Source organism: Sinohyriopsis cumingii, chromosome 1 (assembly GCF_028554795.1).
Source record: "Sinohyriopsis cumingii isolate HCF-2022 chromosome 1, ASM2855479v2, whole genome shotgun sequence".
In the NCBI taxonomy this organism is placed as follows: Eukaryota; Metazoa; Mollusca; class Bivalvia; order Unionida; family Unionidae; genus Sinohyriopsis; species Sinohyriopsis cumingii.
The window spans coordinates 130,259,526-130,278,919 of NC_142961.1; the positions used below are offsets into that span (position 1 = coordinate 130,259,526).

Below are 19,394 nucleotides of genomic sequence, written 5' to 3' on the forward strand. Positions count from 1 at the left end.
CATCGTTTAGAAGTTAGAAATGATTGAAACACTAATTATAATTGCACTTCGCGCATAGATTATATCTCATTACAGAACGCGATGGACTCGAAAGAGGGAATATTAGTTTTTATTCCATGTAGTCACTGGTTTCCTGAGCTATTTACAAATCACTGTGCATTTTGAGATCACCATATTTATAGGATGAGAGTAGTTAAGTTCGCATTCAAAGAAATACTATACAAATCGGTTAACATCTACTAAGATAAGACGGATATTTAAATTCGTCTTCTGTTTACATTATTAGCCTTCAGAAGTTTAAATTCACGTATTGCATTGCTTGCCAGGTGAATGTATAAGGGCTTTCTCACACAACTTCAAATAGTCAGTGATGCCAATATACACACAAATACTTTGTTTACAGAACACCCCGTGGAAAACGCACGTCTGGAAGAAGGACAAAGATGCGACAAATAGTGTTGACAAGCCGAGACGTAAGATTGGATTCCGACAATTAGGCCAGTAAGTAAATCCAGAATCAAACACAAAATATGTTTGCTACGCTGCATTTCGTTGACTTGATCCAGTCCAATGTACGTACCGGACCTTGTCCGTGTGTACATGTGATCAAAAAAACTTTTGTTCCTCTTCTGACACTCGTATTGTCGTTGTTCACACTGTAAGAAAGAGTCAATTGAACAAAGTTCTTCTACGTACCAGGGCTCAGCTACTTGGAAAGAATTTATCATATATCTTAAATACAATGACTATGTGAGCTCATTTATAACTAATCTTAAATTAACGTATTAAGACTACATGAATAAATTTAACGACCTAATAAACCTTAGTTAATTATTTTTTGTCAGCATTTTTTTTTTTGTAATTTCATAGTGTTTGCTTTTGTAATCTTGTCGTTTTATACATTTCGTGTTATCCGATATTGTAAAGCAATTAGAGCTCTAAAGATTAGGCGGTGCCAGTAAATCCACAATAATTGGATTGCTAATGGTGTAGATACAAATTTTAATAGTGTATCTATTTAATATGTAAAGAACATTCGAAAGTATTCATATACATACATGATATATTTATAGTTGCACTTCAAATAAACCGCATTAATTTTAGGTTAAGCGACGCTATATGTAGCATGTTATTCTATACTTTATGTTTCGTATTTAAATACTTTTCCCAATCCCCGACCGCCACATAGGTTAGCAGACAACTGTTAGCTCCCTTTTAGCTAAACGTAGTGTCAAGGAAGGCTTAATGTGCAAGGTAGTAGTAGTTCTCCTAAGATATTATGATTGGGTAAGTAGTCTCGACGAAAGAAATTGTATTAGAAAAAATTGGTTTTCATTTACAGTGCGGTGAAATTATCTGTTCATTTTATGGGAAATGCTCTTGCGAGAAGAGTAAAATGCACCATTCTGTATGCCACGGAGACCGGAAAGTCGGAAGGATTTGCTAGGACACTCTGCCAGATCTTCAAGCATGCATTCAATGCAAAGGTCTGAATATTGTCTGAAATCACATACCGTTTATTTCGTTTTATGCAACATAATGTCACATACACCAATTTAACCTAACACAAACCAACGTTATATAGTTTCAGATTCCTGCTTCAGATACTTCGGTATCAGACATATAGTGAAAAAAAACTATACATTTTAATGATTGAAAGTAGCCTATGGCATATAATATATATCAGTGAACTTCTTCGATTCAATGTTTATAATGAATACCCATGTAAGGTCATATGTGAACATTTACTGTCAATATGGTTGCATTCCATCTCACATGACAAACAGGTAATTCAACACACAAAAAATAAGTTCCATTACCTGTTAGAAAAGAAGAACAACCCCCGTCAGCCCACAATACACTTGCTTAAAAGACTTAGGAACCACTTATCTGCATATGCGTGTTCGAAACCTTGAGATTGATCACAAATATCAAACACATACAACTCCTGTCAAGGATTACGTTAGGTACTTCGAAATATTCTGCAGTAAAGCACACATCCAAATATAATAGGCATTAGTCACAAGTAAAACATGGTTATTGTTTCCAAATATTTTGCTACGAAGAAAATACCAAATCCCTCGTCTGATGGGTATAGCATAATGTCTTTCCGAATTATCCATAAATATCGTAGCAATGGAAAAGAAGTTTTAATCTGGGCTCCTATAAAATAAACCATCAATTATATTAAGTCCAATAGATGGTTATTTCATCAGGTCCTCCCGATTTAAAGCATTGCGCTTATCAGAATATCCATAATTTTTGCGCAGAAAAAAATCAGTCAATGAAACATTTTTATTTTACAATTAAGTTACTTTTATAATAAATAAAATATCAGATTTGAAAACCTTCTAATAATTTGAAATGTTCTGGCTAGTACATTGAATAAAGTGAAACTATAATAAGTGCGACAGTTCGATTCTCGTTGGTCCTGATCTTCCCTCAGTTTTAATTATTCAAAGTAAATTATAAGCGTCTTTTGAAACAAAAATCATTGCCTCTTACTTTCTCGCTATTGTTATATAAACCACCTTAAACAGATAAGACTGTAAATTATATCATTGTCGTTTTGGGCCAGTGTCTTCAATGTGATTTGCGTGCAGTTTCATCGATATTTGTGGCACTCTTCCTAAGAGCTTCATAATGTGCACATGTTGAATAAAACCAGCCTTATACTTAGCTTTGTTGGGCCCATATTCTCAACGTATAAATTATGTCTTGCTAAAGGTACACTGATGCTGAAAGTAGGACCAACCTAGTTATCTCCAAATAAAATCGATACATCAGTGTTTTTTGCTGACATTCGAGAACAAAATCAACCTCTCGTTTGTGAAAATCATTGTGAGTATTGTAGTTATTAGCAGGCCACAACATATAGTTACACTGATATATAAGGAAATGATAGTTAACGGCATGAGTGAAGGATCGTATAGAATTCAATTCACCCATCACTATTGTCTTTCGCAAGATGACATAGGCTCTTGACTGTCTCTTTGATACAGAACTTTTCATACCATATCAAATGTTTAAAAAAGAGAGCAAAACAAATTTCAGCATAATAAATGCACAATATTAATGCTTACTGTTTAAAATAATATTATAACCTAAAAGTGCAGTATTTGACTTGTTTGTGTTAATATCTGACGGGCTAAAGGGATTTTTATACTGTTTTAGCGCCTTACGTAATGTTGATTTCCCTGCAGGTGCTATCGATGGATGAATATGATTACGTTGATCTTGAACACGAATCACTTTTACTGATCGTGACCAGCACATTTGGAAATGGAGATCCACCTGAAAATGGACAGGTAAGCATTGGTAAACGCTCATGCTTTGTGAGCATGTGTCAAACATGTATGAATATTTTGTAATGGTTCAATGTAAAAAATCAGTTTCTATGTTATGTGAGAAATGAATCAAGTTTACCTTGCAACGTTGGGCAATGTAAGAATAGGTAAGACGGTACTTTCAGAATTGATCAGTATCGACTGCAAATAAACGTCTCTATTTTTAACCTAAAACACGCATCGCTATTAATTTTAATGTTTCTTATATTTCATTGTTCATTGTCAAATTATATAGTACCATCCTTTTCAATCATCTCCAGATTTATACTTATTTTAATAACTACAGGTTTGTTCATGGCCATGAGCCAACGCATTAGCCGACCACAAAATACCACTCAACCGACTTTTTTGTGTGTTTGAGATATGTGTTACTTTGTTTATACAGGTTTTTGCAAAGACTTTGCTTGAAATGAAACACCCAGAGCACCAGCACAAGTATGTATAGAAGATAAACAACAATACATGTTCACGATGTTTAATCAAAGTAGCAATGGTTTGGTGGATTATACTGGCGTATTTGTTCCTCATCTGTCACGTTTTTCATTTCATCTCATGAACTATTAAAGTATTGTTTTAAAGCCTGGTATGCTCTTGTACAAAGGGAAGCAATATATCATGTAAAAAACGGAGCCAATCCAAGAGGAACTTTAACTTTCCCATTTTTGCTGCTCACTTATCTCCGAATAACTCTGCAAAACAAACTTGAGATATTGTTACACTTTCAGTGCAGAAGATCCAGCAAGACAATCATTTTTGTCCCACTGTAGATTGTCCGATTGCTATTTTGGAAATTTTGTGTCTGTCTGTTATATTTCTCTCTGATTAAAATCTCCTTGAGTATTCTGGACATGTTCAGAAAACCTGACAAGCCTTTGTATCATTGCAAGAGGTTGTGTCCTATATGAGATTTTGTTTTGTAGCAATAGTACTTTTGGAACAATCATACCAACTTTGAAAGTTGAATTGATAATAACCATTCACTTAACCGTTATGATGTGATAATGAAATTTAGTACATTCAAGTATTTAGACTAGATCGCGTGTTTTATATAACAGCAGTCGTAGTATAACTTGCATTTGAACATTTGTAACTAGATGTATGTATATATATATATATATATATATATATATATATATATATATATATATATATATATATATATATATATATATATATAATGTATGTATGTAGGTAAGTAGGTAGGTAGGCATGTGTGTATGTATGTATGTATATATGTATGTATGTATGTATGTATGTATGTATGTATGCATGTATGTATGCATGTATGTATGTTTGCATGTATGTATGTATGCATGTATGTATGTACGTATGTATATATGTATGCATGTATGCATGTACGTATGCATGTATGCATGTATGTATGTATGCATGTATGCATGTATGTATGTATGTATGTATGTATGTATGTATGTATGTATGTAGTTTGGTAGGTAGGTAGGTAGGTAGGAAGGAGGGTAGGTAGGTAGATGAGTAGGTATATGTGTATGTATGCATGTATGTATGCATGTGTGTGTTAGAGTTTTGAATCCCTGTTTCAGTAACATTGCAGTTCATTCTCACCACTGCTTGCTTAAAATCAGAGCCTCTCATTAGCATCATTACTAGTTAACTATTTACTGTTAGGTTTCGTAATTTGTTTTGTGTCAAATATCTATTCTTATTTCCCTAATCGTTTGCGGTGTTATAATTAAACTTGCACAAGTTTGTATTATGGCTGGACCAGCGTGTCCTGTATCAGAACGGACCCTCTATTTCTTGCATATAAATAGTTGTCTCCATTTTATTTTTGCTCTACGAAGTGTATTGAATTAATGAAACTTCAACATCGTAGGTGCTAACGCATACGAATTGACATATATAGATCGTCGTATTACAACTCTATGGTCAAAATGTAAGTAATAGAAAACAGCGAAAACCACCAATGTTTGCAATATTCAACAAATAAGTTATGTACGTATAATAGAAATAAAAACTATAAAGAACTTACATAATCGCAAATTAAATCTCAACGAGTCTAAAATGTTCTCTAACCAGTCCTACTTAATTCAGTTATAAATAACTTTACGTAGTGTTAGAAACAAGATTCACCACTGAACGTGTCGATATGCCTGTAGTCTTAAAGGAACTAATGTACCGGTAACATGATGTGGGATGACTTAGTAACAGTTTTCCAATTATTTATAATTATACAATCCACGGTGTTCCTGTCTGAATTCACTATAGTTCCAAATTACTCTCTCTGTCTAAACATAGTATCTGGGAACACTTTGTATTGCCAGTGAATGCAAAATTTCAACAAAGAAATTCCGTCCAACTGAAACTCAGAACACATCAATAAGAATGAATTCTGCTTCAGATGTTATTGCGGAAATGAGTAATTTCTCAAGTTAACACGATTATAAGCCCCTTGACCTCAGTCCCAATTTTCATGTTCTGGAAACCTGGCGTCTGTTTAAAGGAATTTTTTATTCTATAACACTCTGGGTTGTTTGCGAAGTAAAATATGTTACTTAATGTATTCATAATACAAAAATTATGGTAATTATAATGTCCTTGATACAGACCAAGATAATAATCTTAGGAGAATATTAAATATGTATTATTTGCTTAACAAAGCAAATGTTATTAGTGAGGTGGACAATACAGATTTTTTGGACAAGGTCAAGTCAAAACTACGATATTATCATAGAGGAAATAGTATACATATTAAATATACATAACACTTAGGTAACAATTTTGAAGTCGGTTTCATAGAAACTATGCCCTAGAGGGTGCATAAAGGGATAAATCTATACATTATTTGTAATTCTTATTTTAGTAATTGTTTTTATCTCAGTTATTTGGCATGCTGTATACATACTTTTAATTGTTACACTTTGAATAAAGCGAACTGGTTCGTTGTTGTTTCTCAAAGAGTATGATACCATCAGACTAGTGTGACATATATTTGACACTTCGCTACATTGGGTTATATTGTATGTTTTAAGTTAATTTCTCAAATTATGTCCAATCTGAATCCATTAAACTATATGAGTGTGCCTACCTCTGTTAGTACTATACACTTACAATCAACTAGGTTTATTATGAACTACGTATCACATTTAGCTGGTTTAGTTTCAGGTATTGCATTAGCTCGTACTCACTTAGGCATTCTTTTCGCCATGTAAGCATTCATTTAAACCCGAAATCATGACGCTTGTTGAAAGGATAAATTTGAAAGAATACTTCAACATCATCACAAAAGTGGAGTACAGTGAATTACATTACATGCTTCCTTGACCTGGCATCAATTGTATGATATTTATATCACATGAAACGTTGCCATCATTTTTGTCACAATTAATATTTATGTTTGATCGAGTACAAGCGAACGTTGTACTCCTTGGTTACATTTTTGTTAGCAATGCTAAACCTGCTGCTATACGTAACTGCGACCGAATTTTTTTAAATAAGGTTTCATATCCCGATCGGTTTAAGAAACTTCGCTGTTCAACAACACACCGCCTGCACACACCATCAGACCTCTCTGATTACGATCAGTACGATCTATAATTAATATTAAGTTTCAATTATGTATTTGTGTGGTTTAAAATGGTTACATTAGTGTTCAAATTATTAATTAAGCTCTATCATGCATACGTATTCCAGACTTTAAAGAATTCCTTATACATGAACCGTATAATGTATAGACGGCGAAGTAGAGCAACTTGATAAGATTTTCTTTCGGATACACGATCAATCCATACAGGTGTGACCTGAGTAATGCGACTATACCACATTGTCTATTCTCTCTTGCATATGACGTGTCTATGGTGTTCAGGTTATTGTAATACATACATTTTTGTGATCTCTATCGTCATCTCTCTTAGTTTTGATAGCCAAAAGCCGATATGTTAATATTGTTTCGAGCAGGCATATATATCAGAATGTACCTGTCGCATAGTATTCTTTCGCAAATCTACACAAGAATCGCCTTCGTATTGTATTAAATAAACAACTACTGGAATACAAGTTATTCAAACTGAATATAGACGGCGAAGTAGAGCAACTTGATAGGATTTTCTTTCGGATAAATGATCAATCCATACAAGTGTGACATGAATGAAGCGACTATACCACACTGTTTAGTCTCTTGCATAGTACGTGTGTCTGGTGTTCAGTTTATTGTAATAATTAAATTTGTGTGATCTCTATCGACAGCTCTATTGAAGCCGAAATGTTAATATTGTTTCGAGATGGCATATGTATCAGAATGTGCCTGTCGCATAGTATTCTTTTGCAAATCTACACAAGAATCGCCTTCGTACTGTATCAAATAGACAACTACTGGAATACAATTTAATCAAACTGAACCCACTTAAACCGTTCACAAGTACGGCTTACTTACACTTACATAGTAAATCAACAATAACATAGAACAAGCTGCCTGAAGGTAGTTTGTCTCAATCTTAAGCAATATCAATTTTTCTTATTCCAAAAGCCCAAATTTAAGACACCAATGTCTTCTTTGACCATACCGTTGACTGCATGCGTTGTTGTTTTGTTTGTTTTGTTTTTTTTTTTTGGGGGGGGGGAGGGGGATCATGTGAAGCTTTAAGACTGCATATATTCCAGAAAAGGTTTCAAAACTCAAAGCATTTAAGTGATAGGCTTTTATGAGATGTGTTACTCAAAGCTAGTGTGTATGCTAAATAATGACTGAAATGCAATGTTTCAATTTTCTGGCACATTTTCTTGAATTTCTCCTGTTTTGACTATTTTGCATATATTACACGAATGTCATTTATGAAATTGTTTGGCGTTATTGATAAGCAAGGTTTCGCGTTCCACACGTTTAGTGAGGGGGTCATTTGATGTTAGACCATATTAATAATAAATTTATGTTTCTTTATACAGATCTAAATATTTATTTCATTATGTATAGTTACTTAGTTAGGAATGAGGTACAATCCAGACAAGTGTGCAGGTAACATGAAGTACATTTGCTTTAGAATCCACTGAATATATATAAATAACTCATTTGTAATGATCTACTGCATGCTTATTGATCTCTAAAATACAATTCCAGCTGTTTACTCTGACATAATGTATTATTTTCTTGTTGTAGTGATAAGGGCGAACGACCGCCATCTAAACAGTCTGCCTTTAAAGGTAAGGAATCTTCCTTGGACCGCAACAACGAAGAGTTAAAGAAGAGGAAGAATAGCATCACAATTGACACAGGGTCTCTTCGGAATGTCAGGTATCTAATCATGTGTTCTTTGCTTTCCGTATTTTTGTATTTGTTTTTCGATAGGACAGTGATGTCAAAAGTGAGAAGTCTGTATATCGTATTTACACACAAATGACACCATGGTCCCACCATGGTGTCTGGAGAAAGTACAGAACAGTGAATACATTATCATACGGAATGATTAGCGGTTTTATATAACTGGAACAAATTAAAATCAAAATTAGTTGTTTCTATTGGAGTTTAAATAGTATTTCCATCAATTAAAGCACAGAGACTAGCGTATGAGTTGATGGAATGGGTAGTATATACGTGAATAACAGATTTGGTGAATCGATCATTCTTTTTCAGTATGTTCATATTTAGGTATCGAATAGAAAATACGTCTTACGAACGGTTCTGCTTTTATATGCGGATAAAGAGGGAACTGTGCTGCACGGAAGTATCCATATTTGGATGGCACAGTAATGTAACCAAATTACCCTTGTATAAGGATATAAAAGAGTTTGTGATCTCTATTTGTGCCGTTCACGTACAAAGATTTTGAGGGACACATACTTTTATTTCTATTGGCTATTATAATAAACGGTTAAATTAAAACAGGCGTATGAGTCTTACCTTGTGCCTGTCCTTCACACATTTTTTTTTCTAAATGGCGAGCTATGGCGGCTTATAGCCGCACTCGCCATTTTCCTTTCTGTGGAATAACCGTCTTGGTATGCATCTTTATGTTGATGGGTTTGTGGGTCAGTGCAATTTTATAGTATTAATTCTCTACTATATTTGCATCACGAATTAGTGATTTGTGTGTCCTTTCTGTGGGTGCCAGGAATGATTGTTTCCACGCAATAATATCCTTAATTAGTTTTGGAATTTAACCTGATTTCACAATTGGTGTGCTGACTTCAGCAGAACCTGGTTTTCAGCTTCCGGTGTCGCCACTCTGTTAAAACCTAGTGTAGAGGTCTTAAAAATTAACATGGAATCTAAAATTCTACCACCATGTTTCTAAGCAAAAGTAATCAAATGAGAATCAAAAAACAAAGCTGATACTGTTCATGAAACAAGTTTCAGCAGACGAATACGAATAATACAAACTTATATTGGTCAGCTTGGGGCTAACAGGGCGAAATCAATCAACAGTGCATACTAACAAATCGGGTTATGACGTTATCCTATGATTTTGAATGAGCTCTCTTGAAACTACATATGAGTATCATTTGTGAATTAAATTCTAGATATTCGGTGTTTGGCCTGGGCTCGAGTGCTTACCCTAGATTGTGTGCTTTCGGCCACTACATAGACGACATACTACATGATTTGGGTGCAAAGAGGGTACTACAGATGGGTGAGGGGGACGAGGAACACGGACAGAAAGAGTCTTTCAAAACCTGGGCGCATGATATTTTTAAGGTAATACAAAGTATGATCTTAAGTAGCAATTTAGTTATTTACATTTTCAAGAACTGAATGACACATCCTCCTGATAATTTTTGTCACATGACATACCGACAAACTTGTAGACTTATTGCTTTGAAATATTAGTGTCTTAATTGTGAGCGCAACAGGCGTTGAAATATGGGCTTAGAAATATATTTATTCAGCGTTTTACATCGACTATAGATAAATTTTAAAAGTAAACCAGAGCTCTTACAGTCATATATATAACGGACTGTACTGTGAGAAATTGTAAGTGACCGATGACCTATCCTATCGAGCTATCACTGAGTGATTTTCTTTGTATTGTTCCACTATTATTGGAAAAAGTATGTCATGTTTATCAGAGGCACGAATGAATATAATGTCGTAGATTTTAATTGGTGTGGTTACTTTTGAAATCACCTAACTCTGGCAGGTTGTTTTTGTCGATTGAATTGGCAGAGACTTTTCGTGCTCTAATGAATTTGCTTTCGATATATATGTATGCAACACCGTGTCGTATATATTATTGCATTTATATCAACTAAAGTTCAAGCATTCATTCACCTTTACAAATCTTGTTATCACCATTAGGACATATATTTGTCAATCATGGCATACTTGTCTTGAAAAGGTGATTGTGCTAACCTTTTGATTATGTACCGGAGCGACGGGTGCGATATCATTTGAAAAGAAATCATGTTGGTTTGTTTGTATAAGAGCCATTCAAATATATATCACTAATAAGCGTAGAAAACGTACAACACAATATTTAATGTAAATTACTTTCCTTGACTAAAACAGAGTAATAACAATATTCCGCGCAAATTTAATCTCATTCTTTCTTGACACTTATCTAAAATATGAATGTTATTCTTGTGACCTTTAGTATTTGGCCGCCTTATATACTATTGAGCATTATGTACAACTCTTTCAACTTCCTATACACGTATACGTTCGTCTTCAGGATACTAGAAATCAGCAAAGCGATAAATCCTGGCTAGTTATAAAGACAGCTGACTATGTGGCAGGCCTTACCCTCTCTGCAATCATTATTTTGTCTTATCAATAAAAGATAGTGTTGTTTGGAAATGTTTAGTACATGATGAAAAACAAAATTTTTTTTTCTCTGGTAAACATATGCTTTAGTTACTGTTTTAACTTTTAGATCAAACTGTGCTAATGTCTTCATCATCATGAAAATATAACTGATATTTTTGTCAATCAAAGATTGACGTCTTTTTCGACGAAATACGGGCTTTGTTCGATTTCAAAGAAAAGTCTCCATAAGGAATGACTAGAATGCATTTGAAAATTTCCTCAAATCGTAGCATAAAACTAACATGTGCACGTTAGATGTGAACGACATCAGTGTTGAAATACTTTTGATATTTCATAACGAGTAAATGGGATCATGCTTATGCACGAAACCACGTCTTAGTAATGATCTGGTATATCTATGTAAGCCCACGCATGTGTAAATACACAAATAGTATACACACTGTAGTCTGTTTAATTCCGTTATTTCGAAATACACCTATAAAGATATGATTTATACATGTATTTATTGCTCTAAATTAGTGGATCATTTATTTCCTCAGGCTGCGTGTGAGGCATTCAGTGTTGGAGATGAAAAAACAATCCGTGACGCCGTGGGATCAATCTCTCAAACCGATCTCACATGGTCTCCTGGGAAGTTCAGGCTGACACCCTCAGAGGAAATGTCAGGTGACATTTGTGAAGGTATGTGCTTTGAAATAATGGTATAATGTCGCCGTTGTTTTTAGTGTAGGTTTTAAATCTCTTCACTACGTAGCAGCATACATATATATCATCAATGTTTAATTAAATTTTGACTTGCATGAGTAACTAATGTATACATACATCATGTTAATCGTAAGAATGATTATGAATAGACATTCTTATAGCTGGCATGCAATAAAGAATGAATGAGATGAAAACCCAAAACATCGCATGACCATTTGCATGGTGCAGTACGCAGAAGGACCACCTCGGCAGTGATCGACATACATGTATGGATTTACAATCTTCAGTTGAACGTTCTATTTTTACCTAGGTCTCTCGAAGCTACACGGGAAGGTTGTTGTTCCATGTCGACTTATCGAGAGTAAACAACTGCAGTCTTTGGATTCGAGGTATTAATTTGCACACATGCTGAGTGCAGATTTATACGTCACGTTTCTACAATTTGCTTTTCTTTTGATCTTAAGGCTAGGGTAATACTCTGTTTAATCTTTTACATGTATGAACTGCAAAGCGTCTGCGTTTGATATATTGTACAAAGATCTGAGTTTCCTCGAATGAGATATACAAAATATTGTATGTCTGCAGTTAGACATTTTTCGTAAATTTCGAATTTAACGCATGTAATGTCCTGACAATTATATAATAATGACTGTGCTTATATTCCACAACCCCACAATAGTACTACAAATAATAAACATGTAAGAATATGATCTATCGTCGTTAAACAAATTGAATTAAGATAGGCAGATATAGTCTTCATGTTCTTGTATCCGATGATTACTTCATAATAAACGCGACCTATTGATGTACCTTTCCTAACTGGATTTAAGTTGAGAACCAATCACGACTCGAATGGGAGATGATTAAAGTGTTCTTATTTTGCGAAATTCTGCTACTCAGCAAACACGTTGCATTTCTTTCTTTTGTTTTGTGTGCAGTCGGCAGACTTTGCTGGTGCGATTAAACACACAGGGTGCGTCAGAGCTAATATATTCCCCCGGAGACCATTTGGCGGTATTTGCAGAGAATTCACCTGCCCTTGTAGACGGGATCCTTACCCGCTTGTATAATGCTCCGCCTGCGGATCAGAATGTTAAAATTGAGATGCAATTAGAACGTACAACTCCACTAGGTAAAATGAATTTGCTTGAATGCCTATACACTATATTTTCCTTGATTAAAAGATACAGAGCAAAAGAAGAGGACTGAGAGATTATGATGGAATATCACGAGAAAATATTAAGAGACTTCGTGGTTTATTTTCATTGTGTTCATACCTATACTGAGAGGTATAACGTATCTGGAAGACAACTTAACTGTATTATGCATGGCCCTTCAGATCATCAATGAACACATTTAGTTTTCTGAGATAGTTTAGGCAAATGTTGCCAAGCATATATGTGTCTGCAGGGCTGTTATTATTCCGTTTCCAAATAAAAGTTAATTATTTCGTTGTACTTATGCTTTCAGGCAATATGAAAACATGGGACAGGTTTCCGAAGTTTCCAACCTGCACGTTGCGGACAGCTTTGTCTAGATATTTGGACATTACAACACCACCTACTCGAAGCTTCTTGAAGATCTTAGCGACACAAGCATCTGATGATAGGCACAGAGAAGGACTGGAAAATCTCGCCAATGTACGGTTGTAGTCGTTTCGAGAAACAGCACAAAACATTCTGGCAAAATTTCCGTATAAAGTACTGCTGAAACAAAATATATCAGACAATGAACATACTTAATATGCGTAAACGTGCATGTAAAAGGGTATAATTATGTTGCTTTGTATCATCATGACTGTTTCGTATAAACATGTACACTTTGCCAACGATTTAACATCACTATCAAGGGTCTATGTAATAACAAAATAGTCCCAAACACATGATTTTACAAACAATAGCCAACAGTGACCGCACCACAAAACACACATTAACTGTAATAGTAATAGTAAATGACAAGTAGGAAAAATGATTTTTATTACATGATTTTCTGCGCGATATTTTTAAGTTTCCAATTTGTGAAAGATGAACTCAGTTTAGAAACATTTAAGAACCAAAAAGTGATTCTTATATTAGCGCTCCTTAACCGCTATCGTTTGTTAGGTTCTGATATTGATGTTCTGGGTTTATTGTATGGCTGACTGCATTCCCCTTGCAATGGTGTTCTTTGATTGAAACGACGGTATACTGAATGTTTATGTCACAACATTCAACCATGGGCCTAATTAAAAACATGTCATAATGAAATATGTAAAAGACCTGTCGCCGAAGAACAGTGATACAGTTGAAAACTAATATTACAACTTACTGTTAATGGCGTGAATGTTATCTTAAATTGCTGACAACGACAGTGTACATCATTTCAAAATTGTGTGATTTAGGATCTACAAATGTATGATGAATGGAAGCAGAGTAAACGTTCCAATCTTCTCGAAGTCTTGGAGGAATTTCCATCCCTACAGATTCCTGCGGCTCTCATTATGACACAGCTCCCTTTACTGCAGCAGCGGTACTACAGCATCAGTTCCTCCCCAGCTGTATACCCGGGAGAAATACACGCTACCATTGCTGTCGTCAAGTACAGAAGTGAAGGTATGAAATTACAATGACTCATTAGTATAATAGTATACATTGATTCATGGGAACCATCAAGTTTACTTTGAAATAGGAGATATCCACACTGCACTGATATTTTGTTGCAAGCAGGGTCGTTTTTAAATGTATTATGTTGTACGTATAACTACATATAAATGTCTTGCTATATTTGAAGCAACATTACAGTTGATTCTTATTATCCTCGGAACTCAATACAGTGAACTAACTTAAAGAGGCATTTATGGTGTGAAACATTTGGTATAGTTAATTGTGAGGTCCTTTACCTCATTGCATGTAGATAATTGATTGCCGCGTTCTTTGATTTATTCCAGGTGGCAAGGGGCCCTTGCACGAAGGCGTCTGCTCATCATGGCTGAATAAAATTACGTCCGGAACAATTGTGCCTTGTTTTGTGCGAATGTAAGAGTAACATTTCTCTCGAACATTGCAATCAGACATTTATTTAATGCAAATGCAATTCCAATTCCATATCTTAAGGTAGAAAAGGTAACTACGGCTATGACAGGAGTATCCGCAATTGCAGTATGCTTTTTGTTCGGATATGTCGTTGTTAGGATGCATAATTGTTTTTGAATCAGATTATTATGTATCTGCCTTCAACGTTCTGACGGAAATGTTTCTCATTTTAAAAGCATATTTTGTATCTGATTAATTGATTTGAGAATGAAACTCCCCTCCCCGGATAAATCACTATTCTTGGTTACAATTGCACATATTCGTTTTCAGCGAACGAGATTGCACAAATGATAAGTGTATCTTAATAACTAGTTCAAACAAGAGGATATATATATATATATATATATATATATATATATATATATATATATATATATATATATATATATATATATCTGTGTGTGTGTGTGAACATTAAGTTCGACATGATTTATAGCAAAATGGAAATTTCCCAGTAATATATGGTACTGATGTCACATATTTGTGTGTGTGGATGTATGAAGGGTTTGGTTTGGGAGGATCTTGAATACCATCAAATGTTGGACTACGAGCAATGACTTTTAAGATAGGGAACAATTCTTGGAATAAAATATTAAACTCGCATCACCTAGCAGAATACAAGAGCAATGTATGAGTTTCATGGAAACACGAATCTGATCGGCTGCACATTCAGGAAGAAATTTGACAGAACTTCACTTGTACAGATATGTTGTCCTGATAATGTAGATATATTGAATATCATTCTGAGGAGGATTATCTTTCAGTGCAACATCTTTCCACATGCCTAAGGACAAGTCTCTTCCAATCGTCATGGTCGGTCCAGGCACGGGTATTGCTCCACTCCGCAGTTTCTGGCAACAGAGGAAAATCGACAGGAAATCGTTACCAGTACCTCAAAAACAAGGTGCCTCTCTAAGCAAGATTTTGTGCATAGCCATATTGAAGTTATAGGGAAGACAAGTGTGAATAAACTCTATCCTATGTATAGCGTCCCTAAATATAAAGAATCCACAAGAAATTAATGACTAATTTCCAAATTATTGGAGTTAAACTACTTCATCTTTATAAACAACCACTTGAGTTATTGTTTTAACTTGATTAATAGTTTTGCAGGTACCCATTTGCGCACTTACGAAACTTTGTATCCGCTAGCACCAGTTATATGGAAAATATCTTCTGTAAAAGTCTGTTTCATTTTCCGATATAGATGTTGTTACTTTTATTAAAACACATTATCAGGATTTACTACCTATGATCTGCTAGAGTATTCCAACAAGGACGACTAAGAAAATGCCAACAAAACTACCAGAAATTCTTGAAGAGATTAAGTCATCTCCACAACTAAATATCAAATAGATAACTATATGGGTTATTTCAAATAGTTCACGTTTGGTTATTCTCTAATGTATTGCTTGCTTGTTTGTTCCCCTTCTTCTCACTACTACTACTAATACTGCAACTACTACTCTTACTACTACTACTACTACTACTACTACTACTAATATGAATAATAATAAGATGAACAAGAGGAAGGATAAGATGAATCCAGGAGAAGTATGTTATGAAGAGATGTTTCTTCACTGTAGATACAAATCAGTCGGCCTGGGGAAAGATGTACCTGTATTTTGGATGTCGAAGCTCCCTGGTGGACGATATATACAGGAAGGAGCTGCAGACAGCTAAAGAGGAGGGCGTGTTGACGAATGTATATACCGCTTATTCTAGGGAAGCGGATAAACCTAAGGTAAGACTGTGACTAATCCTCTCATCTTTCGCTAAAATTCAATAACATACAAGGTGGATTAAAATCAGATTTTTCAACATTGGACTTTGGAAAAAGCACATGATTATAATATGCATCTCGAATAGTTCACCCGACAGTCCGTCCATCCATTATTACAACATGTAATACGTCTTTATCTTGAAAATTTCTTAGCTGAAAGGTGTCAAAGTAATGTGAACCTGGCAACATTCAGTGTACCACATCGATTCTTCTTTAATAATTAAATCGTCATAAAATTGTATGAGTAACACTTTACGTAGGTATCTTCCATATTTGCTATGCCAAATATTATTGTAATAATTTGTATTAGGTCTTGACTAGGAAACACAAGAGATAACACATCTGAAAATGTGCCTGTTTAAACATATGCCAAATGATATTGGTGGCATATTGCATCCAGGTATTAACATTTTTATAATCTCTTGTAAAATGATTTCCATTGCTGATCATCTCTATCCATGATAAATATCCATACAAACAAACGCGTATCATACAACCTAGATATACGTCTTTTAAATTCACTTCTGTTTGTTAGGTTGTAAATTATAAGCATCCTCTCATCAAATTTTGAGCCACTATTGCGATCTAAAATGTACATGAACAAAACACGACAAGAGAATAGGAAGGATGTAAGGTATGAAAAAAGCGTTAAGTTAAATATTAATTTTTGCTTCAGTCATAAATGTGTAGCATTTGTAAGATTAATGGAGAGAACATAATTTCTAATAACGAATTAAAACATAAGTAAACGTTTTCATCGATACACTTATTTCTCGCAGACGTTTGAAATTAAATTGTTAATCGTTGCGATATAGAATTCAGAAATATAATACGTATGTTTAAATTTTAAAAAGGCTTGCAAATTAACTTTATTTATGTTCCTACTGGCACTGTAAATATGACATTTAGTATGATAACATATAAACTGTAGTGCATCAGAGAAATACCGATTTGATAATGTAATAATTAAATACGTAATCCAGCAATTTATGTTAACTATTCAGAAAGGATTCCCTTAAACTGATGAATATAAATACATCCTCAAAACGCTCTGAATATATTCATTCCTCTTCTTTGTCAATACTAACATATTTTGGGGGCATTAGAGATATCTTGTTTAATACTCTTTACACATAGCATCACATGGTATGAATACTTTTATACTGGAACGATATCTTAGAGTCTCCAGTGCTCATAAATACATTTTTAATAAGTCAGGTTCTATATCACTAGGTTACAATTAAGACACATAATAGCAGCCCAATTCTTTTGTCGTGATGTTTGTATTAGAAAAGAATTGTTGTATAAATTAATTTACATTCCTTTGTACTTTATATTAGTATCCCAATATGGGTGGGTATGCACGAGTGAAGTTTACGAGCTCGATAGAAAAACGTTGTTTTTTCTGATAATATTTTTAATTATATTACTAAAACACAAAGTCATTGACCTCCTTTTAAGATATTAGTTTTTAAGATCTTTTTTATATGTGTCTTTATTATACCAACAAACATAAAACCCTAAATCAGGCGTCTTAATATGTATATCTTAATATTTATACATTCCCGTGCTACGTGCGGATTCATGGTCTAATGTTTTCGCCTTTACCGATCTCTGCCATCTCATCTATATCCGCGTGGCTTCGAGTCTCCCGTTTGGCCAATGCGGAATGTGAACAACAAATCGTTAAATCGACATGCAGGATTTCATCAAATTATTCTTTTTCTTGGTAAGAATCCCAAAAGGAATAGGACTTTTTTTGCCACACACGAATGAGCAATTGCTTGGCTTTTCAAAAGCGGAGGTAGCCGATATAAACATCCTAGAGTTGTGTATATTAAGATCAAAGCAGCATCCATTCTGGCGGAAATGAACGAGAAAGAAAACAATGTTGTAAGAATTTGTTTAGAAGTAACAGGGAATGCATTTAATTCGGTCAGTCCTTCCAGAAATGTTTAGCATCATAATAAACATAGTACAGATGACTACAGACCATGATAAATCTTGTTTATTACATAACATAAAAACACTAAAACGTTCCATCATCGTTCACCTACAATTCGATACCAGTAAGATTAATCTGAGTTCCCGCAATAATTTTCAGCGAGCGTGATGGCATACATTTGTACTTAATGTTTACCTTCAAATCCATATTCGATTGGTTTTCATTTATTTGGATTTGCTTTCATGTTAGGTACAGAAGCAGAAAGGATTTTTTAAAAATTCATATAGGAATAAATACGTTGCTGCGAACTATCACATATAAGTATTGTATTACCTCCAAGACGTGTAACTTTATGTCTTGTATTATTAACTAATATACATATTAATATGTATGGTACCTCATATTATATCAAAACTGATACTATTTGTGCAAGGGTATAATTAGGTATGATGAGATTCACTCTCCTTGTCATCATTACCTTTTCACTGGATATAAATCTGATGTACCACCGTTCTGTATGACTGCTGAAGATATATTTGTTACAATACCATAATCGAAGTTTGTTCAGAATTCCCAAAACTAAACTACTTTTTAACTATGTTCACAAAATTTAACCTAATATTATATACGAGATTAACCTAATATTATGCCTGATATATCTACATTTAATGAGCTGTGCTTTACATTCTGATAAATCAATGATTGTAACATTTTAAGTACACTAAGTAGTTCAATTAATAATAATCGTCCTTCCTAAGAATTATATTGCCGTTTCATTAGTTTAGGGATATTATAATCTCTCAGTAAAGGA

General features: G+C 34.2%; 1 protein-coding gene across 2 annotated transcripts in view; it reads left to right on the forward strand.

Moving 5' to 3' along the window:
- Nucleotides 1–19,394, forward strand: part of LOC149807856 (nitric oxide synthase, salivary gland-like) — a 71,324-nt gene that overhangs the window by 43,915 nt on the left and 8,015 nt on the right. For both annotated transcript variants that reach the window (XM_089971386.1, XM_089971387.1), the window contains exons 12-25: nt 404–501; nt 1,343–1,487; nt 3,204–3,308; nt 3,733–3,782; nt 8,476–8,610; nt 9,837–10,011; nt 11,619–11,760; nt 12,095–12,173; nt 12,723–12,916; nt 13,255–13,424; nt 14,165–14,375; nt 14,711–14,798; nt 15,620–15,759; nt 16,442–16,599. In XM_089971386.1, the coding sequence (XP_089827512.1) occupies nt 404–501; nt 1,343–1,487; nt 3,204–3,308; nt 3,733–3,782; nt 8,476–8,610; nt 9,837–10,011; nt 11,619–11,760; nt 12,095–12,173; nt 12,723–12,916; nt 13,255–13,424; nt 14,165–14,375; nt 14,711–14,798; nt 15,620–15,759; nt 16,442–16,599 (1,890 nt within the window). The remainder of the gene's footprint in view (nt 1–403; nt 502–1,342; nt 1,488–3,203; nt 3,309–3,732; nt 3,783–8,475; nt 8,611–9,836; nt 10,012–11,618; nt 11,761–12,094; nt 12,174–12,722; nt 12,917–13,254; nt 13,425–14,164; nt 14,376–14,710; nt 14,799–15,619; nt 15,760–16,441; nt 16,600–19,394) is intronic.